Here is a 23,989-nt window from a genome sequence, read left to right as displayed (position 1 = left end):
AAAGAGTAACTTCTTGGAAAAGGTTGCTGTACAGTGTGTGTACCTTTATTTACCCTAAAGGGAACAATAACATTAAAATGTCGGCATTATTAAAATAAATAACACAAAGTTTTGTCAGTACAGTCCATCCTGGACAGGCACCTCACCAGTTGTACCATCACTCAACTATAGCGGAAAAATAAAAAAAAAGAACTAGAAGGATAAGAGAAGGAGACGTGAAGGAACGTGAGAGAAGTGAAAACGACAGCAAGATAGGGTGATTTGGAGGGAAAGTTGCATCCCACGGAGTTGAGTCAAGAATTTATGGTCAGGAAGGGGAATGAAAGTGTAATTTACGTTGAACTCTCTACCGTTGCCCTGCCCTCCCCTGCATAATGAGAAACGGCTGTCGAGATTGCAGGGCGCAGGCGCAGCCCCCTGGCGATGACACATCATTAGTTTTTATTTGTCTTTACTTTTACAGCTTTTGCAGCAACGCCAACTAGTGCAGTACATTCCAATCCACAACCACTGCGTTGTATTAATACAGCACGCACATACACACCTCCCAAGATGGTGGCCTACTGCTCAGGTTCAAGCCCTGGAAACACAAATCCTCAGAGCTTAATGTGATAATGTATCAGTTGGACGCACTGCTCCACCACCCTGGTTGCCATTCATAAAATAAAAACATGAGGAAATGCAGAAGTACAATCTCTGATGGAATGCTTTAATAAAACATGGCTCGTTATAATTATGTTGATCATGGATCAACCTGCATTTTGATTTATATGTACATGAAATGTAGTACAAAGTTACAGTTGTTGAAATTATAATATTAAAAAATATAACAAAAACCATCCAGAATACTGTATAATAAGAAGGAACCTGGATCTGAATGTGGCCAAATGAGTAGGCTTGAAGGCTGTGATCTTGCAAAGTGTAATATTTCGATTTTATTTTATGCAGAAATTTCAAATAATAAGATATACAATAACATAAAGTATATTGTAATAATGTTGTATTAAGTAATCATTATCGACATATACTGAAGCAGACAATTTCAGTAAGACACGACATCAGGAATGTCCATGCTCAATATCTACTAAAGAAGCGAGTATTCTTGTGTCAAAAGTTTATTACAAAAACTGTCAGTGTAAGTAGAAATGCATCACTTATGTGCTAGAGCATTGCCTTCTCTGATAGTGCTGTATAATTCTGAACAGTATGGATTATTTGCTAAATATAGCTGAACCTGTTGCTAAGATATGTACTGTATAATAACTGATGAGAGATGTGATATGTAGATTGCTGTACTGTGTGTAAAGGCTAGTGCGAAAATATGTGTGAAATAATGTGCTAGTACAATGTTCATATTGCCTGCACTCTTGCGTCTCTCTCCTCTCCCCTCTCTCTCTCTCTCTTTCTCTCTCTCTCTCATGATGCACACATAAATGCACGCAAACACTTACACAAGTACCATAGTCTTACCCAATGTAGGTGTATGGTCAATGCAATTCCTCACAAAACCTTCTGATCATTCACACAGGATTCATTCATCTTCCTGTCTGGTTAGTCTATCATAGTGCACTGCTCGCTGCCAAATAAAATATACATTCATTATTTTACTTGTGTGGATTATTGTTCTCTTTGATCAGCCTTTTGTTATACATAGACAGCTAAAAGTAAAAAAATGATAAATGGATTGTTGCCTAAGAAACCAAGAATTAGGTTTGTTCTGCTGTTAGACATCATATTTTTATGATTTGAATCATTTTGTCCAAAAAAAAAGCAAAAACTTTTTTTTAAAGTCTTAAACAAAGTTATAAAAACAAAATTAGTTCCAGTGATTTGCTTCGGTTTCATTATACAATAGAAATATTAAGAATGTATCAGTTCCTGCTTTTGATTAGTACCTTTCACCAAAATAAAGCAGAGCCAACATGAGAAAATGAACCAATTTAAGATTTGGAAAGGTCAACAGGTTAACGTGGTTTAAATGTGTATGAGTCAGCTTATGGAGGTAACAGCTCGTTTGATGTGTCTTTCATAATGTAGGTGTAGAAGTTTTTAGTCGAATATAAAAGTGGGACATACAAAGCATTTCACTCAAAAAAACAAATTTTACAAAGAATGATCATTCATAAGGGCAGTCTTTCAAAGTGCTTCCAATTGCACAAAGAAACATCTTTTCATTATGTCTAACATAAACAGTACACACTTTGTAACTTATTGCAGCAATCCTCCAGTTCCCATTGAGCATTTTTATGAATGTGCAGCAGCATTATAATTCCTTTTCAAAATTAGTCTGACAGTGTCACAATTAAGTAACACTCAGCAGCCTTTCAGGGTGGACCATCTTCTTTACATCTTCCAGCCCATCAGATGCCACTGTCAGGTCAAGTGATGGTGCTAGTTGTCATTGATGGCGCAGTAGTAGTTTGACTTTGGCCCTTTCTCCTCTTTCCTCCTCCTTTATTATTTTCCCTTGAGTCCCGACCCCGGTTTTTGCCATTTAATGTTCCTTGGTTCTTAGACATTGTCCCTTTGTCTCCTGAATGAAACAAGCCAAAAAAAGTTTTTTAACATTAATTTAAAGCAACTATTATTAGCCAAGCATTAGTCTAATTATTGGACATTTCTTTTTCTTAAATCAACTTTGTTTCTAAATAAAGCATGCACAAGAGTTTCTAAATACCAGTATGATGCAAGACAGCACAGTTTGAAGTTGACAGCAGACATACAGCAGCAGCCTATAAGTCATAACTGTGGCCCAGAAAATAATAATCAAGAACCTGACACCCTAACACCCTGCACTAGAGGTGAGCTGCTTTCCGAACAGCCCTTTGTATAACACTCTCTTTCAACAAAGCTTTTGTGTGTGTATGCATCTGTCACTTATTTTAAGTGCATAACCACTTCATCAGTCCAAACATCCATTAGAAAGGCTTTCAGAGTCATGGGGTCAAAAAGGGAAATAACACCAAGTATGAATGTGAAAAGATGCAGATTGAAGGCCCGATTATGATAACGCAGGATATTCAGCAGTGGTTTAATTCTTTTTTTAAATGTTATTACTTAGCTTAGAATATATATTAAAATGTTATTATGAAGCTTAGAAGATAAACATATAGACGTGGTCTCATATGACAATATAACATGTAAACCAGGCTGGTTAGGATGCGGGAATCATTTCAATCACAATATGTTAAAATACACTGGGAAAGAAGTAAAGCCTCGCCAGCACTACTGTAAAGGGAAGTCACTGCCTCTGTGCTGACTGATGTTTGTTATAAAATTGGTGTTGTGATTCTAGATGTTCCCTGGAAACCAAATCAACACTCATATGTTGCTGGAGAGCATTTGCTCCATGTTTGATGACGAGCCTTACAGCCACTCTGTATTCCTCAACCCGGTGTACTTTTCATCTTAAGGCCATATATTGCACGCAGCCAAAAAAAAAACCTTTGTCTGTTCTGTGTCTTGATAGCAGTCTGCTAACTTTGGTGGTGGGGAATAGTTTTCACAAAACCATTACACAGGGTGAGCAAGAAGTCCTTCTTTAATTTCAAACATACTGTATACTATATATGCAAGATATACATATAAAACGATTCTATTTCTAGGTCAGGGAATGGCCCGACATTCATGTTTCATTCTGGCATAATTTTAAGATATTATTTTACATACTCAAAAATAAGTTGTATTTAATCGTCAACTGTTCTCTAAGTATTTAGGATGTTGGGGCATGTGTACTGTATATTTAAATCATTTCATTATTCCAGAGCTGTGCTTTATTAAATACCTATAACACATGAGACCCTATATGGATAGACATACGTGAGAAAGCCCTTTACATGTTCAAAGTTTGCATTTGTGCACTCTTTAGTATGCATTAGATTTTAACACTAGATTCTTCCCCGAACTGACTTTTTTTCCTCTTCTGCATGTATTTAATCTTCAAGTAATATTATAGAACCTTAAATTCATCTAATAGCCCAAAAGTGAAATGGGAGAAATAAACACATTTAAAGTTTTCATTTCTACTGCACTGCAGGCACATTACAGATGTTTTGACAGCAGGTATCTAATTACAAACTAAATTTGGTACTGTGGGTTTATTTCCATTTTACTACAGCATCTCCTGTAGTTATCCAAAATGTATCAAAACATGAGGTTTACTGTGCGAGGAAAGCACAGTTAGTTAGAAAAAGTTTGGATATCTTTACCATCGGTACCTCCTTTTTTTTTGTGGAGAAGCCTATACTGTATTTCAGCTAAAGTTGCTTGTGGGTTTTCTTTGCATCACAAACAATTTTCCTGGCAGTTGTGGCTAAAATATTTTCTGGTCCACCTGACTGTGGCTTTGTGTCAACAGAAACCATCATTTTCCACTTGTTTTTTAAGATTTACTTTTTAATCTTTTAATATCTTACTTTTCTTTTTCCTGATTTATAACATTCAAATACCTTCTCTTTAAGATCTTTTGGCAGTACTTACTTTAGCCTTCCCTATGACTCAGCATTTAGCCAAGTCTATCCTGCGCTGAATGTGCATGGGTCTTTCAAGAGCTCAAAAACTCATTGGCTATATATACACAGACACTAATTACACTAAAACAAGTCACGGGTGTGCAAACGTACCCTAAACATCCATTTAAACCTGTGTCTGTCAGCTTGTGTGTATTATCAAATCAAATATTTGAAGGATAGGGTGGTTTGAGTGATTGCGGTTATCATTTTTATTTAAAAAATCAAATATATAATCTGAGGTGCTGTTAATTGGTGATTTTTGAGGCTGGTAACTCGAAATGTAACTTTTCTCCCCTGCAGCAGTGGTAAGGGCCAAATTCATGGATGTTTCATGGATGCTACAGCTTCATGAGGGTTATGGGTTTTGCAAATGCACTTGACAATGGTGTTTTTGTAAGAACTGTTCGAGAACAGCTGACCTTTGTGTCCAAACTTGTGACCAAACTATACTGTATATATATATATATATATATATATATATATATATACATAAATATTTATATATATTTATTTATATATTTATATCAAAGACAAACTATTTTCTGTTTTCATCTGTATTTATTCTTCTTTTAGGTTTAAAAGTTTAGAGGCAATGTTCTACAACCTATTGAACAGTCCTGTCACAGATGCTTTTACTTAAGGAAACTTTGGCAGATTATTTTCATAATCTCAAAGGTGCACTCAGAAAGTCGACTTAAGCAGGTGCTTAACCCATTCTGAACGCATGTGACTATTCCCATATAAATATTGACATAACTTGTGGACTCAAGTTGCCAACACTGTGTTTTCACAAATCATGCAAAAACATTGTACTGTATTCACTGCACATCTACTTAAATATCTTTTATTTTTTTAATGATAACCTTTGGTGTCTCATAAGAATTTCATGGAATGTTAGAGTGGTTTCATACTCTTGTAGTCTAGTCAGGTTTTTTTTAAAGTCTTGTTGTGGCAATACAATACAAAACATTTAACATTTTAATGGAGTTAACACTTGCAGCATAATCTATATTAATTTGAGTTACTCATCATTGTAGAAAAAAGAACAGGCACATAACTAAACAGTAAGGCATTGTGTGTGATTATTATTTGTTAACAAATTTGTTAGCAAATTTGTTAACCCGCAAATTTGTTAACCCGAGTTCTATGCATGTATGTTTTTTTGGTTTTTGCATAACTTTTATATGGTTTCATGATGCTGACGCTAAGGAAAACACTTCCACTCACGAAAGGAATTTAGTGGCAATAAGTTCCCAACATGTTTTTTTTTTTAGAGATGGATAATGATTATTTGTGGGCTAACATGAGTTTAAAAAGAGAAGGCCCCCATCACTAAGCGGGAGTGGAATCCTAGCCTCAGACTCAGCATGTAGGACAGTCATTAGCTCACCTCTGTTGAAGCACTAATGCGGCTCTATTTATTTATGACAGCAATGATTACAGCTCCCCTCAATCCAACCTAAACACTAGTGCCTGACAAAGGCAATGACTCGGTCAGCAAATTCTGTTTTCGTGCAAACCTATTTATTAAGCTACAGGAAAGGGAGGGAAAAGAGTGAGTGCTTAGCCAAATCGACACAAAGCGTGAGATCTGCAGACCAGTAAATCACTGATGTTATACAAGAGCTGCCCCTTTTTACAGCAACCATGTCAGCCAATTGCAGCAGCTGTATTCACAGCCTTGCTAATTTAACACATGGTGCACATTTACACACACACACACCCCAAAAAAAAAAAAAAAAAATCTACGCATTAATTGATGGAACAGCATGATTTTTCCCATATCCACACCAGAAATCTGGGTTAAAAAAGCTACAAATGGGAAAGGAAAATTACAGAAACAGCTCCAACTTATCACAAGTTAACATCACTTTAAGAATAACTGCAGACAAATGCTTTGCACATGTCAAGCCCTATCTGAGCAGCATGGACCTGTCTCTTACCACTCACTTTCCGACAAGTAGTTACCAAGTTTAGAAATCTGGCAGGCATTGTAACACTTTTATAGGGTAATTTATATTATTTCACTGTTAATTATGCTTATGGACCCAAGATTGAAATTCTTTCCACAAGGAGGGTGTCATGCAGTGTAAATTTGCCTTTCATTTCTCACATGGAGCTGTCATATCCGGTACAGCATCGAGCTCACTTCTCCCCTGAAGAAGAACATGCTTCTTAGCCGACAAAAAAAAAAAAAAAAAAAGGATAAGAAATGTATGTATCGCTGCAGTCTAGTGTGTTATGTGTTAATAAATAGTCAGGCAAAATTTATGAGTGATAAAGGGTCCAATTTAAAAACATCAGAGCAACTTCTTTAAACGCGCTGACGTATAGCATTGGCATGTTGTTGATGTTACTATAGCAAACAGACCAAATAAATAGGGTATCTTTCATATAAATTCACAGTAAAAAAAAAAAAATCTTGATTCCTGATCTACTTCTAATATAATTAATTCAATTATAAAATATATAAATTTGTTTTTAATTATAAAATAATATAATTTTAATTAAATTTTATAATTTTAATTTATTTATTAAATATATAAATTATCATTTATAATGAATATAAAATACAATACCAGTCAAAAATTTGGACACAAGTTTTATTATTTACATTCTAGAGCAATACTGAAGATTTCAAAACTATAATATAACATATATGGAATTTGTGATTAAGCAACAACATTAACAAAAATAATAAAGTTGTTATTTCAAAACATAAAGGTCAGCCTTTCTGGAATAGTTCTTTCAAAAACAGTATTGTCAGGTGCATTTGCAAAACCCATCAAAATCCATGATGAAGACTCTCATGCTGACCTTCCCAAGAAAGTAAAACCAAAACTTACCTTTGCTGCAGAGACGTTCATTTAAAGTGACCAGCCTTAAAGAAACACCAATTTACTGCATCTCAGATTAGAGCCATTATAAAGGCCATAAGTAGCAGACACATCTCAACATTACCTCATTCAAGGGAGACTATTTTAGACTTTTAGAATAGTTTTACAGTGTAGAAAAAAATTAAAATCAAGAAAGACCATGGAGTAAGATGGTGGGTCCAAACATTTGACTGGTAATGATTCTGAAATGCAGGAAATGTAAATTGAGGAATAAGTTACATTAAACAATGCTTTTATACTACTGGAAGTAGATGGTTAAATAGTTAGTAAAAATAGTTAGAATTTGCCTAACTTTATAATACAAACAAATTTTGAAAGGTTAAGTATCTTATGCCTTGTTTTCTTATTTTACAAATACACTCACTGTTCAGTAATCAGAGTGAATCACAGACGAGAAATTGAAAAGGTAAATGAGATAAAGATTCATTCAGCGTTTTACTCAACATTTTGATTTTACTTATGGTGCAGGTTAAACTTCAGGCAGATATCTAAGTACTAAAAAAGTTTCATTAAACTCTGTCTAGCACTCGTTTTAAGACGTGCCCACAGTTTCACACATGCTCAGTACGCTGTCGAAACTTGTGGTTTATAATCTGGCACAAAAGTGCTCATAACTTGTAAACACCTTAGCTTTAGATTTTAATTTCATTTATGGTGCAGGTTTAACTTCAGGCAAATATGTAAGAACTGGCAAAGTTTCTGTGCAGCCAGTTTGCGTGATGCTGTGATACTGTAAATATCTGGCAAGACAGACTTACAGACATACAAACAGGCAACCGGACAGACAGACAAGCAGACAGACAGACATACAGACAGAACGTTTTCTGAGACTTGGTTTTCCAATATATGAAATGTAAAGATGTCATTAAAAGAGCAAGTTTTCACCAATGCACAAACAAAATCTTTCTTTTATTTATATAGATATTGCAGCTAACTTTAGTGCTTTATGAAAACAGTAAAAAGAAAATTATAAAAACAATCTTATCTTAAAAGGATCTTCATTTGGGTTGCAGTTAGCTCACTGCTTATATTCATTATATTTACAGATTTGAATTAGTTTATGAATGCTGTGCCCAGGTTCCAGTGTGTAAAAATATTATATTACCGTATCCCATTTTATAGAAAAGGAGTTTTGCTTGGGATACTTGTGGGCCCTTAGGGAGGTGGCCATGATTGCACGTGCTGAGAGCTAGCTGATATACATCTAAACTTTCTTACAGTTTCAGAAAGCAAATATTTGCTTTAATTAGGCAAGCCAAGGCTCAGTCTTAAGTATACCCAAGTCATATTCATGTCTTCATATTTGTGAAAGTTATCATGTTGTTTGAAGTGCTCTGGTGTCTACTGCTAGCTTACCTTTTCCACAGGGGATCCTCTTCAGCACGCTGCATTTCTGCGTCTCTGTCTCAGCAATGCAGGGAGAAAGCGATGCAGAGCCACCGACTGTAGCCGGACTAGGGGGCTGTGTAGGCTCCCTCCTACGGCTTTGGCTGCCTTTTTTGAAACCACATGTTTTGTTTTTCTTCATGCAGGGGCCCCATGCACTCCACTCACCCAACTCACATCGCACTAAATTGAATAACAAAGAAAAAGTGAATCATATATTCCTTGTTCCTGAAAGGCAAACATTTTTTTGCTCCAACATTAGGTTGACTCAATGCCTAAGCTCCAGGTCAGGGGTTTTCTAACAAATATAGAGGATAACATATCAGTAAACTCTAAAGACTTCATGGCAGAAATTCAGATTGGTGATATCCAGGAACACTCATAGTCTGATTTCTCTTCACTAAACACGAGAAATTGTTATGATTATTTGCGGCAGGTTTCATTTTCCTTCAAACTTATGATACAATGCCAGGCTGTAGTTAGGACTTCCATGTATTCTCAGCTGTTTTCAATTGCAGACTAAATTTGAACATTTGTTCTTATTGAGGTTTTCATGAGTATTGATTAAGATAAGACACCACAGCTGATGCCAAAATGTTACCTTAGGTATTAAAGATCTCCAAGCAAAAGCCAAGCATCTTGGGAGAGCCAGAGCTCAGTCTCTAAAAGTAATACTATTAGCACTGGGCTTGCTTGCTTGTGACAGAACAATTTTCAGAACAAATCAATAAAGCCCTTATCATCCAGCAGGACTCCCTCCAAAGTTCCATTTGCTGGTGATTGAGAAAGCACAGGAAAAAACAAAGAAGAACAGAGTATTCCACCAGGCATCCTCTTTTGCCAATACCATGATTGCTTTGCAGTGAAGGAAAAGTGATATTATAAAATAAGGCAAGCTGGAGAATCCCAAGTGAATTTCATTCTGTGTACTTTCCTAACATCCATGTCTACCTTCCTCATGTTTTAAATTTCATTTCTTAAATGTCACTCAGTATCAAATTCCTCTCATATGAAACTAATCCTATATCTACTGCTGTTAAATTTGTCACCCCTATAAATTGAAAGCTATAATTTATAACATTTTGGGGACAGAATATCTGTTTTAATTTTGTGAGATTGAAATAACTGTATGGTTAAATATGTACAGTGGGGAAAATAAGTATTTGATCCCCTACAGATTTTCCAGAAGTTTGCCCACCTACAAAGAAATGAAGGGTCTATGATTTGTATCATAGGTTTATGGTAAAGGATAGAGACAGAATATCAACCAAAAATCCCAAAAAAAAAAAAAAGCACATGATACAAATGTTATGAATTAAGTTGCAATTTAATGAGGGAAATAAGTATTTGATCCCCAAGCAAAACATGACCTAGTACTTGGTAGAGAAACCCTTGCTGGAAAGCACAGTGGGAAGATGTTTCTTGTAGTTGTTTACCAGATTTGCACACATCTTGGGATGCATTTTGATCCCCTATTTTTACAGATTTTCTCTACAATAAATGTTTAAGGTTTCTTGCCTGTTGCTTGGCAACTCAAAGTTACAGCTCTGTCCGTAAATTTTCTATTGGATTAAAGTCTAAAGACTGGCTAGACCACTCCATGATCTTAATGTGCTTATTCTTGAGCCACTCCTTAGTTGCCTTGGCAGCATGTTTGGGGTGATTTTCATGCTGGAAGACCCATCCACAACCCATCTTCAGGAGGTTCTCATCCAAAATTTCACAACACATGGCCTCATTCATTGGACCCTCAGTGCAGCAAAGACAATCTGAACCTTTAGCATAATGCCCCAAAGCATAATGTTTCCACCTCCGTGCATGACTGTAGGGACTGTGGTGTTCTTAGTGTCATGGTTAGCATTTTTCTTCCTCCGAAAACAGCAAGTTGAGTTGATGACAAAGAGCTCAATTTTAGTCTCATCTGACCACAGCAGTTTATCCCAATCTTTCTCTGTTTATTGGCAAACCTCAGACGGGTCTGTACATGTGTCTTCTTGAGGAGGGGAAGCCTTGCTGCGCTGAAGGATTTCACTCCATGCAGGCGTATTGTGTTACCAATGGTTTGTTTGGTGACTGTGCTCCTCACTGCCTTGAGATCATTCACAAGCTCCTCCCATGTAGTCCTGGGCTGGTCCCTAATTTTTTCTCATGATTATTCTTACTCCATGAGGTGAAATCTTGCATATAGGGCCATTAATGGTCATTTTGTATTTCTTCCATTTGTAAATAATCGCTTCAGCAGTTGTCTCCTTCTCACCAAGCTTCTAGCTGATGGTCTTGTAGCCCATTCCAGCCTTGTGCAGGTCTAGAATCTTATTCCTGACTTGCTTTGACAGCTCTTTGGTCTTGCCGATGGTGGTGAGGTTTGAATGGAAGATAGAGATTTTGTGGACAGGTGACTTTTATACACATACCACATTGTTGTTAGGATCACCTTCTTAAATTAATATAGTGTGGCGTGGGCGGGGTGGCGGCTGACGACCAGCATGCCTTGCGGGGATGTCGGTGTGTTCACCATGATGGGGAAGGGTGTTTGGGTTAGTGGCTTAGTGGCTTCCTGTTTGTGTGTGTGGGGGTGTGACGTGTGAAATGTGCTCCAGTTCAGGCTGACGCTGAATTGGATGTAGGCTCCTGAGTGAAGGTGCTGCTCATGCCATACCTGCTGTGTGCCTAATAAAGTACTCCCAGCCATTGCATTGGGCAGCAAATAAGCTCACTCGTCTTTCCAGCATTCTTTCCGGCGTAAAAACGCTACAATATGTACCACAAGAGCACATAACCAGTCTGTGAGAGGCAGAATTATTGTTGGTTGGTAGGGAATCAAATACTTATTTCCCTCATTGAAATGCAACTTCATGTATAACATCATGTGCTTTTTCTGGATTTTTTGGTGATATTCTGTCTCAATCCTTTACCATAAACCTATGTTAAAAATTATAGACCCTTCATTTCTTTGTAAGTACAGTAGGCAAACTTAGAAAATCTGTAGGGGATCAAATACTTATTTCCCCCACCGTACTTCATTTCAACTCATCTCTTTATGTTTGTGTCTGTCTGTTAATTAAATAACAGACTTTAAAAGGAAATAGATAAATTCATATATAGGTATATACTGTACATACAGTATGCCTATAAAGATTTACAGGGTGACTCACCCACACACTCCATGGTATTGTTGACAGTGATTAAGCCTTCAGGGCAGCTGTGGTAACACCGGCCACTGTATGAATATAATCCCTCCTTACATTTTGCACAAAAAGTTCGACTGAAACAGTCAGCGCAGTTTTCTATTTTGCATTCTGAAATTGAGAAATCAAGTCATGGCATAAAATAAAACTGTGTAGCAATTTGAATGTTTTTATATTATACACTGTAATGCTTTATCAATCTATCCAATATGATGAGTGAAATAGATTATACAGTATAATATACCATCCTCTTGATGCAAAATAAACAGTATTCAACTACTGTATACAGTACACTGAAGACCTTGGGTTCAGCTTTCAATTCTTGATAAAAAAAACTGACATCCAGATTTGAAGATGGCATGTTTGGTGGGAAACCATTTAACTTTTCGCTTCTTTTTCTTGGCAACCTTCCGATTATTCCTATTGATTTGTGATTTGCATCTTGTTGTATGTCCTTTATGTTTCTGAACCCAATGTCTTCCTTGTACAGTGGAAAGTGATACCTTCACCCTTGCCCTGTAGTTGGTGATATCACTAATCATTCTTCTTCACAATTCTCACAATATTTATTTTATTATTTGTTGTTTTCCATGGCCAACCAGTTCAAACCAAGAGTAGATATTCAGAGCTATAAAGTGATTAAACAATCAACCTGAAGGGCACACCTAGGCAAATTTTTTATCTGTTGAAAATTTGGTGATCTAGATGATCTCTACCTTTTCAAACACATCTACTGTAGATGTAAATTTTAGGAAATTAACACTGAAGTTCTGACCCAAAGTCTCAGTGTTATATTTTGATCTCTGAACCTAATGTCTTTAAGGCAAAGAAAAAAGCCCATAAATGTTTTTGGAATTGTTGTTGCAACATTAATTACAGTGTGTCTGGTTGACAGGAGGTGGCAGTTATTTATGGTGTTTGTAGACATTTACAGTATTTATAAGAACATCCCCTTCTAAAAACTAGTAAGGCTGAATTGAACAAATCCAGTTCAAAAATCCTGTATATTAGAAGTGTGTTCAGCTCGTTGTACTTTCATCTAATTACAAGCCCAGGCTTTATAGTCAAACATCCAAGCAATTTTAAATAGGCCAATTATGAACACAATGGGAATGAAAAACAGACATCTACCACCAATACTAGAATGTGCTTCCCAACACTTTACTATTATGTAATTCTAAAATTTCAGGAGAGTCAATGTTTTATTTAGCCATGTCACGTAATGGTTTATTCAGGTCCTCAAACAATCTAAAAATTTTGGAAGCACTTGATTGTTTTTGATCAAAGTAAAATAGCTTCCAGTGAGGATTGAAGAGGCTGGGCATAGGTAAAAAATGTAGCATGTATTGTGTCATTAAAACCCGTCTTGTTAAAGTTCCATAGCAAAAAGAATCAGTACAAGCAGCTGACTTTATTTAGTTTAAACATGTGAATGTAAAGAGGAAAGTTTGAAATGAAGGGAAAGCATGTGACTGATTTCAGTACAACAGAGAGTCTTTTTCAGGATGTTTTAAATTTGACACCATTGGTATACACAACCTTTATTGCCATTATTATTTTTCACTTTAATAATTTTTACAGTAGTGAGATAAAATTAAAGTACAACTGCTAAAATAAAGATCAAATAAATGTCCTTGGGATTTCATATAACTGGTTCTATTAATATACAAACTAATATCATCCCACATCCTAACCACTTGTATATTTTATGGGTTAGATAACGGAAATTCTTATAATGCCGTTGTGTGACCCTCCTGGTATGGGGGATTATAGAAAAGTGATTATCTACTGTAGAATGTGAGAAAGGCCATGGCTGTGGTCTTTAAAGCCAAACACTGCCAGGCAGTACCCTTCACTGTCTGAATGTAGATTACCTTTAATGACCATTTAGAAAATAGCTAATTCACATCTGAGATAGATTAAGTAATGTGATGCAAGAGTGTAGAAAGGAAAAAAGACATCATTTTCTTCCAGACACAAAATAGAACGAGCCAAAACTGCAGTTCACGATAATTGACCATCAAAATAGTCTACAATTTAGAATTAGATATGGGCTAGGATCTCTTTGTTCTTCTTTATGAGTTATCATGAATCTGTTAATGAGGAACACCATGTAACTTTTTTTTCCTTCCATCCTATTAAAACAATCTACAGAATATGTATGACATCTGGTCTCTTACTATTTTTGTTATTATTATTAAAGTTATATAGTAGTAACTTTTTATATTATTAAAGTTATGTAGTAGTAACTGTTCATTGTAACACTATTAGCCAGGTTAAATTCTAAACATATAGAGAGATCTAAGAGCTTATTATCAGTTTGATGAACTTGCATGAACTCTGTATTTACAGGCCAAGTTTTCTTGAAGACTTCCTTACAGAGACAGTCAAACAGTATACTAATGTTTTGCTTTTGATTCTTTCCCCAATTCCTGTTTTCACCCACAAAGTAAGAGAAAACAGATCGCTGGCTCAGTAAGACATACTGATTTAATGCCACTGGTGGAGCTCTAGTTGGCAGGAAACACAAGCTTTGGATCAGACTTTTAGTTCCTGCTAATTCCGCCAAGCTTTAACTATTTTTTAAGTGTAAGTTAAATGTTATTTTAATCCTGTAAAGATGAGACAGATTCTCCAGTATGTTAAAAACACCCCAATACTCACGTGTACACCTGTTCACGTCGCGATTTCGAATGCCGTAATATCCAACAGGACAAGTGGCAAGGCACACCCCTGTCTGACGGATGTCATTTCTTTCCAAGAGGATGAAAAGTCGTGGTCGACATTTTGTGCATCCGTTGTATTCGGAGCAGGTTTCACAACCACTGGAACATGCTGATGGCACTTCAGTACTTGCTGCTGGGGCACAAACATTGAGGAAAATGGTGACACAAATGATATGATGAGTCTTCTATATTTACATTTGCTTGAGCATAGTTTATGTTTTCAATGTGAACGTACCTTTTGTAAGTTTTAACGTACAAATAACTGAAAGACAAATTGCTTTAAATGCTCATTATGCTGATGTAATTGATGTATAATCTGATCTTTGTGTCTACAATTTTTCCTTGTTTTTGTTTTTGGGTTTTTTTGGTTTGTGGTGTGGGTGTGGGTGGGACTGGGTGAGCAAGCTGTTTGTACTTGTGTGTTTTTTTATGAAGTGTTGTATGTCGGTATGTGTTTTGTATTTTGTGTTTTAGTTCCCCCTTGAAAATGAGATGTTACATCTCAAGAGACTATCCTTTCCATAAATTCAAATTAATCATTGCCAAGTTTACTGCCTCAAGGCCTGAAGCACTTTTAAGGGAGTATAACACATTGGCTATTCCCTTAAAGGTGTTATAGGGAACAAAGCAATAAACCTGGCAGAGATTAATCTTATTACACATGTTAATGTCTGCAGTTTGTTCAACTTGGAGCACACATAAGAATCATATAAAATTAAACAACATGGTTTAAAGTTTCTTTACACTATTTACTTGAACCACTCTGTCAAAAATACTGAACAGATTGTTTTAAAGAAGCGTGGCCTTTTTTGGAAGGACATCTCATACTAGTAAATTGCAAATCAGATATTGATATCACACCCATTACGAGAGAACACACAGTGACTCGAATTCCAGTAATAAGACTGGCATGCTTATGGAAGAGAGGAAATCATGAAACACTATTTTTTTTTTTTCAGACATTACACTAGATATTTCTTTCTGTCATTCCAGGAACAAAAACAAAAACCTCACGCACATGGTCACGGGCATTCTTATGTCTATTTTATTATGGTCCAAAATGTTTATCTCTTTAGCTTATAGCATAAATAAATGATTACATAAAATGCACATCCTGTTTCTTGGGCCAATCACTGTCATACCCATGATGATCTGCACTGATGTAGTTTTATGTGAAATCAGTTATAAATAGATACACTCTCAGGCCAATTCATCTGCAACGCCTGTCTAGTAAAGGTAAAGTAGATGGTAAAAGTGTCAGAAATAAACCCTTTTAAAGGATCTGTACACATTATAAACTCTGTAATATGGTGTGGAGTTGCATGGAAGCAGCAAGCCATACCTCTGCCAGTACTAACAATTCACTAATAATATAAAAAACAGCAAAGGCATATAAAGTCATAAAATCACATAAATATGAATAAATTGTGCTAAAACCTTTGAGATTTTCTAGGGAAACATCTGTGTAAGACATACAGTACTCCTTGTTCCTCTTTGTGTTCTAAAGATTGATTACATAAATATAAATCATGCACCTAAACAGCCACCAGAGATCAAATTTATTGTCCAGTTATCAACAGAATATACTGTATGCTAAAATAGCAATAAAAAAGCAATACTGCTCATCTATTAAAATATCTAAAAATTCCACCTTTAGAATTGTAAAAATCGATATAAATTGTAAGAATGACCCTAAACATATTTACATCTACTAGACCCTTTACCCTCCTGGTCTAGAGCCTCATCAAGCACAACAGCATACTTCTTTCTGCATTCCTTTCCCTCCCTCAGAGCTAGGAGGGAAAAAACTCTCACAGGAGAAACAACAAATATGGAACTACCATAGACGGTTTAGCAAAGTCACTGTTTGGACTGCGTTTATGGAATACCATAGCTTAACATGATTTAAAGAAAGAGGAAGACAAACACCTTTGTACTGTATGTCATGTCATGGCAGACTGGAAATGCAAGCTTACTCTGTTATTATAAAGTTTCTATTTGGCTACCTTTTCTGCCTCATCCTTAAACGTCTCTTATTTAATTAAACATGAATCTTTAATTAAATCCAACTCTGTACTTTTTCTGAAATTTCCTAGTTAATGGATGAGCAGATGTTGAATGAACTGTATCTCTTAAATAACACAATATCTTGATAAAATAAAACAGAAATCTTGAGTAAGCTACGGATCTGAAAGTCATTTCTGGACAGAAAACACACAAATTTCCGATTTTTTAGGAATGCAGCTAGTGTAGAAAGCTGGCTAAAATTGTGAAAGTTTACCAGAACAAAAATCATTTGGGGTACATGATAAGGCTTGTAAAAAAATATTGTTTTTATGATTTATGTATAATTTGAAGCAAATGTATAACTTAAATCTAATTTGATCCTTACGGTTGTAAAAATGGGAAGGAATATAATGGTCACCATTAACCTCTACAGTGCAATCCCAAGTTGGACTTCAGAGGTTCCTAGATGGATGAATGCATCGATGTTTTGTATGAAATAATTTTCCAGATGCAAGATTACAATTGCAATCTTTACTATTAGCAAACTTGCCGCAAGCAAATTGTAGCAGTTTTGTTTTACACTTTTGCAGATTAGCAAAAGTACTAAAATGGTAGCATAGAATGTTATAAAATAGCAGTTCTCAAAACTATTTTTACATATAATTGATGAAACAATATCACTGGAATGTCATCATGGATTTCAGGCACGCTTGCTTGTCAGTTTTAAAAGCTCCTTGAGAAAATATGGCATATGATTTATATAACTCTGTGCACTTCAGTGATGCAGAAAATTATTATCCAAAAATTTCGCATTACACTGTGTAACATAAAAATCCTGACAGGAAAGTATGTTGCTAATTAACAAGACACAAAAATCAGTCAAAAATTTGTGCCTATTTTTAGAATTTATATTGCAAGACTATTTTCTGCCCAGTCACAAAAATCGGTGCCTATTTTTAGAACTTGTACTGCGAGACTATTTTCTGCCCAACCACAATTGTTTAATTATCTTTATCACTCTCTAGTGAGAGAGTTTCTACACTGATATTTTGTACAAGGATTATACTTTTACGTAGATGTTATTCTCTATATAAAATATCTGACCTTTTCCCCAGAAAAATGACACAAACCATATCACATATTGATTTGTGTTTTTTTTTAGCAATATGTAAATTGTCCTAAAAAAGTATCCTTTTATATGACACAAAAACTCAGACAAGGTAGATAGAGATAATATTTCACTAACAATTATACAAACAAATGTAATGCTACAGTTGCACATGATCTTGCTGAAAGCTTAATGACATAAAACATTTATCATTGAAAACAGAAATGCTACCCATAAATATACTGGGGTCAGATCTATTTATGTGTGCTTGCAGATACTGTAAGCTATGATGTTACAGCATGTTGAAAAGCTCTGTTTGTCCAGTTCATAATAATACATCAGAAATCACTTAACTGAATGATACACACTCTAACTAACTACATGAAGCTTAACATAATCCAAGAGCCTTGAAGAGGAAAACTGTAACTCAAACTAACCTTGAGAGCAAACAATATGTGTTTAAAATAAACAAATGTAATATATATTTACATTTAGCTGCAGTTATATTAACAAATGCACCTCTGTGCTGGACCACTAGCCAACCACTATTTTGTGATGAGAGACAGAGACACCACATAAAGCTGATTATAGCAGTTATACATTATATATTATGATCTTATATTACGGTACCATTTACATTACTTTTTGATAAACAAAACAATATATATTTATATATTTATATATATATATAAAACAATATATATATATCAGTCATTCCAGCAAAGCATATTAAACGTGAACTAAAAACCAATGAAAAAAAGACATACAGTAAAGACCGCCTGTGAGAAAAAGAGCACATGAGAGTAACACAGTAACACACTCACTGTGTCTCTGTTTCCTTCCTCTGGAGATCTTTAGGCTGTCACTGTAACCCATAGAGCTGAGGAAGACCACCACCAGCATTAGCAGTCCCAGATGCATAGTCCCTGCTGCCCAGCAGTGCTGGCACTCCCCCTGCAGGCAGACAAATGTGGCGAGGTGTCCCCCTTTACCACGATGAGGCAGGTGGACCTGTTTACTGCCCACTGCGAACTTCCCTTCCTTGGACAGAGAGTAATACAGCTGCAAAACCAAACGCACCTAGAGCACAAGCCATAATGCAGAGGATAAGGATAAGAGGGAAGTGGGAGCGCAGTGCTTGGCTCAGGTGTGGAGATAGATGGAGAGATGATAAATCTGTGAGCAGAAAATGCACAGCTCTTCCATCCATGAAGCCATGCAGAACTGTAACAAGTGAGTAGCACGTAGCAGCAGAAGCCAGAAAAGGCTGGTGTGAGTGAACAGCCCAGCCCAGGAGCATGTGTCTTATTAGAGATGCTGGGAGGAGGAGGGGGAGTGCCAAAAAATGGAGAAAGGTTCTGCACTCCTATGTGTGACAACGTGTCTGTCAGTGCCAAGCCCTGCCATGAGAGAGGTAGAAGTGGATGAGAGTGCAGCTGAAGAGGGGTAGAAAAAATGATTAGACATGGACATTAAAATACTTAATTTATTTATGTTGGAATATAAAAAAAAAATAATACACACGAAAAAGAGACTTGTTAAGGTCTCTGCTAAATTACGAATAATGACAGACATGGCTACATTCTTGGACGCTTGCATCTTGTTAACTAAATCTAAATTACAACCTATAGTTTTATATAATATTTTTATGATACTGCTTTTTTTTCATCCTTAACCCTATTAAACATTTATGTCTCAAGTTTAGCAGTCATAGCACTAAGAAACAAATGTCATAAATAGTTTTTGGTCAATGCCCTTTAAGAAGTCAAGTGTAAAAAAAAACATGTTTACTCAATAGTTTGGGGGGGGGGCAAATGAGTACACAGAAGTATGAACATACTCTTCACTCTGAACACAGAAACATCACCAATCAGTAATTGAATCGACCCAAACTCACTTTAGGAAAGATGAACAGAAATTCAGAAAAGCTGTCTCTCAAATTCAAGTTGAAACAGATAGCTGGTCTGAAACTGGGGAAGAGACACTTTGTGCCTTGAAGTTATCTTGAAAAGCAGGGCCATATTAGGCTGCGGTTCTTCTGGATATACCATCATTTTGAAAGCAAAAGCAGCATGTGCTGGTTCTCAGCATACTAAAATACATAAAGGTAGACTGCATTAAAATGTTTTAATACAGCAATATTGATCAATATTAATCAGTGAACTGAGAAAGTTTTAATTTGTTTAATAATGACTCTAATAAAGAAAGATATTGTTTTTTTCTAAAAAGTGCTTAAAGTAAATTAATTGTGGAAAATGATTCATGAGAATGCATGACTACAATATGTTTAACTACAATATGCGATATAGTGTCTGACAAAGGATAAAATTATATAAGGAAACATTTTTCCTCATTGATGTCTGGTTTATTGGAACCACAAGTAACAATGGTTACCTAATCTAAAAAATGTATCCTCAACTCTGGGTGTGCTCAATACTGAATACTGAACATTTAGCATGTGAATGGCACACTAGATTCAAGCCACACTGTTGAAGTATATTGCTATACCTGCAGGTGTTTTGATTAATCACTTTATAGAAGTTACAGTGATAGGAATGTGGAATGTCAAGTCACTTCCTACAGTGTATCCAGTGGAATAGTGCTTAACACAATCCAGACAACCACATCTCCTTTCTCTCACCTAAAGCAGATAGTGTGGCCAAAAATATGATTGTTAACATATGCTGAGACATCGACCAACATACTGTACACCCATAGATACGCTCAGCTCAATACAGACAAGCATGCCGGTATAAAAATACAATACCACATCAACCATTACAAATAGAACTCTAAGAATAAGCTATTATGTTTCTATCAATTTCACAACACTACCTTCTGCTCTACCCTAGAGAATGTATTTTCAATGTTTATTTGTCTTTCATGATGAATATTAGACACATGTCTTCAACACCTTCCTCATATTTATTAGCATGAGCCAAAAACTCCCAGAGCCTGCTGTTTGAGAGCTAAGCTGAAGATATTAATTGGGAGAGATGTGTCATGTCTGACACTGGGATATGCCATCGCCCTGGAACCAGAAAAGAAAGGAAACTTTCAGAGATGAGCCATCATGCAAGATAGTTTCCAGAATTCTAAAAAGCCAACTGGTCAGGCTAATTTATTTAAACAAGTTTAAAAAGAATCATTTAAAATGTTCATGAGAAAGAGAGATGCATATTAATCTACTTTATTAGTAGATTTTTTAATTACTCTTTACTTTATTAATAATCTCCTAATAAGGCAGCTTAGAAAGGACTACCAAGGCATCTTAAAACAAGTGGTCATCTAATTGAGGTGCTCTTAAAACTTCTTTTTATCTTTGCTTTCACATTTTATAGATGGGAGTCCCGTTCTTCCCCACTGCTTCCTTTCAACCAAATAACAAACCGAGACTAGCAACTGAAACCCTTCATTCAACAATCAGGAGATTAAATTGCCCGCTTTGTAAGTCCTTTTAATGTATCAATTATTTACAGTAAGTAGCATTGAAACAGAGCCTTAAACAAGGGAGAGACTTTTACAGTGCATACAAATCGTCTGGGTTTTTTTTTACTGTGTAATAATATCGGCTCTGAAAGTTGAAGAAGGTGAAGAAAATCCAAGTCCAAGAGATCGAAGTATGCCCTGCTTTCATTGTGTACATTGTGCATTATTTTCCATTCCAGAACCCAAAGCCTTACAGACCTGCATAATTGACTGAACATAAGGTTCGGCTGCAAGTTGAGGCGAATGCATGAAAAGACTAGGGCAATAAACAGGCTATAAACACAGTCAGTAATAAAGCACAGAACAAAGCAAAGTAGATGTCTGGTCTGTTGTATGCCCACTCACTAGCAAGACAAGTTAAAGGCCACACTGGCACTTAAAAGTCATACCGGATTTACATGACACAAAATGGGCAAATATAGGACCTATCTTAAAATGTGCTGTACTTTCCAATCAACAACATCAATAAGTTTATAAACTATTCTTTACTTTTGTGCTCATTTTATACATTTAACTGTTTCATACATTTCCTTTGTTACACTGTCTGTGCCAGTATTACAAGAAGAAATGTATAATAAACAATAATATCAAAATATCCTTATTATCTTTATAACCATTAATAATATTTTAATCAACTTTTAAAATATTAAAGATATTAGATCCGTTCCAGTGGATCACAGTTTACAGTAGGTCCACACACATACACACACACACATACCACACACACACACACACACACACACACACGTGAACACACAAGCGCATGCATGCACACACCCCTTTGTGTTGTACTATTATAAGATATATATATATATATATATATATATATATATATATATATATATATATATATATATATATATATATATATAAGAAATACATATAATATATAGAAAGTAAGATATTTCAAGAACCATGTAGCAATGTAACAATGTTTAGTTTAATAACATTTTCCGAAATATTCTCAGCAAATGTTTTTTGGCTTATGGGTTCTTTGCATTTGCTTTTGCTAGTATACAAATTAATCCAGCATCTACAAAGTCAAGTGCATAGCATTCACCTCCACCCATTTAAGATAGCAGTACATAAAATTATTTCAGGTCATCCTCAAATAAAGTGAGAAAAAAATCAATATCGGTCTGCATTGTAAAAACAAGATCAAATTAACACAAGAGAACATCCCTGTTCGGAATTCACTTATTTACTTTAAACAGTAGTAGATTAAACACTGACCACAGAGGTCAGGGCAGAGAGTGAGAGACCAAGGTGAATGCTATAAGTCTGTCATAAAGCTCACAACTCTTCTTATCAACAGGCAGATCAACAATGTCAAGTACATAGTGCCAAAATAAATCCTCAGCTCCCAGTCTCTTGTTCCTTAAATGTGCATGCTCTTTCAAAACTCATAAAGGAGAATAAATTATAGAGTATGTCCTAAACCAAACAGGATATTTAATAGTCTCAGATGGAGTCATTTAAGCTGTCTCATATTTCAACTTGACACACAACCTCCAAAACAGGCAAACACACATACCATTGAGTCTAATAACATTGCACTATTCTTTTAAAAACATGATTATTTTTTATTACAAAGCTTATTATTATGATTATTATTATTATGATGATTAAAATTATTATTAGTATTATTAAAATTATTATTATTAATAATAATAATAATCATCATAATCATCATAATCATAATAATTCACACTATGTTACAGTCATCTAACTTGGGTGTAAATAAGAAGGCACTTTGACAAATTAGCAAACACTGTTTTTAGAAATCTGATACATTACATATTAATTAAAATTTCATACAGGATAGACAAAACAAATTTGCGGTTCATCATACCTGCTGTGTGCTACAAGACTCTCAAGCAGGATGTCTGTGTGGATATCCGCACTAGGTTTCAAATGACATACTTCACCTCTTTACGCTGAAATGGGACAAAACACTTCACATTAGTGCTGTTTTACCTATTTGTACCTCCCCACAAAAAAAGATGCTTGCCAGATATTCCCCATGATCAAGTAAGAAAGATGTGCCAAAGAGAATCTAAAAGCCAAATGTGAAAAAATGATCACCTTTAAAATAAATATTTTGTAATTATTTCCTAATTCAATTGAGCTGCATTTACAGCCCTAAAAAGGTCTTGTTTATTGTGCAGTTCTCTGTAGTCATTCTAAAGTAATCTCCACATAAATCCCCTTTTAAAAGGCCGGACAGCATCCAGCTGTGTGCGGAGTGCCTCTCTTGCTCTCTCTCTCTCTCTCTCTCTCTCTCGCTCTCTGTCTGTGTGTCTTTGGGCGTTTGCATCCAACTCTATCTAGTGCAATTCTATCATGCGGGAGACTGAACTGGCCCCACCCCTATGGCACACACATACACACACACACATGCACAGCACACAGGACAGGGGGGATAAAACATCTCATAAGTGGAATACAGTTCCTATGGTGGACTGAGCAAAATAAACTCTATTTTTACTGAGCTCATAACTGAATTTAGATTTTTTTTTTTTTTTTGTAGTTGTAAAACTACACTTTTTCCATCATGCTCTGTATTGGACCCAAGCCAATAATATGGAAAGCAAAGCTTCAATTTTTATTTTATTTTAATACACATGCATTTTGTCTTTTATTTAAATATAATTTACAGCTACAGACCTAAGCAACA

At 35.5% G+C, this 23,989-nt stretch overlaps 1 protein-coding gene across 4 annotated transcripts; it reads right to left on the bottom strand.

Moving 5' to 3' along the window:
* Nucleotides 1-760: 760 nt before the first annotated feature.
* rspo1 (R-spondin 1) lies at nt 761-23,204 on the bottom strand. 4 transcript variants are annotated; one of them, XM_053494921.1, is made up of 6 exons: nt 23,165-23,204; nt 18,648-19,223; nt 14,647-14,841; nt 11,950-12,093; nt 8,765-8,977; nt 761-2,533 (listed from the first exon to the last, which is right to left on the bottom strand). In XM_053494921.1, the coding sequence occupies exons 2-6, from the start codon at nt 18,742-18,744 to the stop codon at nt 2,379-2,381; spliced, it is 804 nt and encodes a 267-aa protein (XP_053350896.1). In that variant the 5' UTR covers nt 18,745-19,223; nt 23,165-23,204; the 3' UTR covers nt 761-2,378. The 4 variants fall into 4 exon arrangements, with proteins under 4 accessions (XP_053350896.1, XP_053350894.1, XP_053350897.1 ...); XM_053494919.1 differs by lacking the exon at nt 23,165-23,204 and adding an exon at nt 19,721-19,794; XM_053494922.1 differs by lacking the exon at nt 23,165-23,204 and adding an exon at nt 19,721-19,794 and having other exon boundaries at nt 14,647-14,838.
* Between the last annotated feature and the right edge of the window lie 785 nt (nt 23,205-23,989).

The sequence above is a fragment of the Clarias gariepinus genome, chromosome 4 (genome assembly GCF_024256425.1).
Source record: "Clarias gariepinus isolate MV-2021 ecotype Netherlands chromosome 4, CGAR_prim_01v2, whole genome shotgun sequence".
NCBI classification, from domain to species: domain Eukaryota; kingdom Metazoa; phylum Chordata; class Actinopteri; order Siluriformes; family Clariidae; genus Clarias; species Clarias gariepinus.
The sequence above is the reverse complement of the archived record's forward strand: the minus strand, read 5'-3'. Positions and strand labels throughout refer to the sequence as shown.

Coding starts and splice junctions, on each gene's coding strand:
- rspo1 (XM_053494921.1), bottom strand. CDS start 18,744: ATGCATCTGGGACTGCTAATGCTGGTGGTGGTCTTCCTCAGCTCTATG. Junction 14,842..18,647: donor AGGAAGGAAACAGAGACACA/GTGAGTGTGTTA, acceptor TTTGTGCCCCAG/CAGCAAGTACTGAAGTGCCA. Junction 2,534..8,764: donor GAGGATCCCCTGTGGAAAAG/GTAAGCTAGCAG, acceptor TGTTTCATTCAG/GAGACAAAGGGACAATGTCT.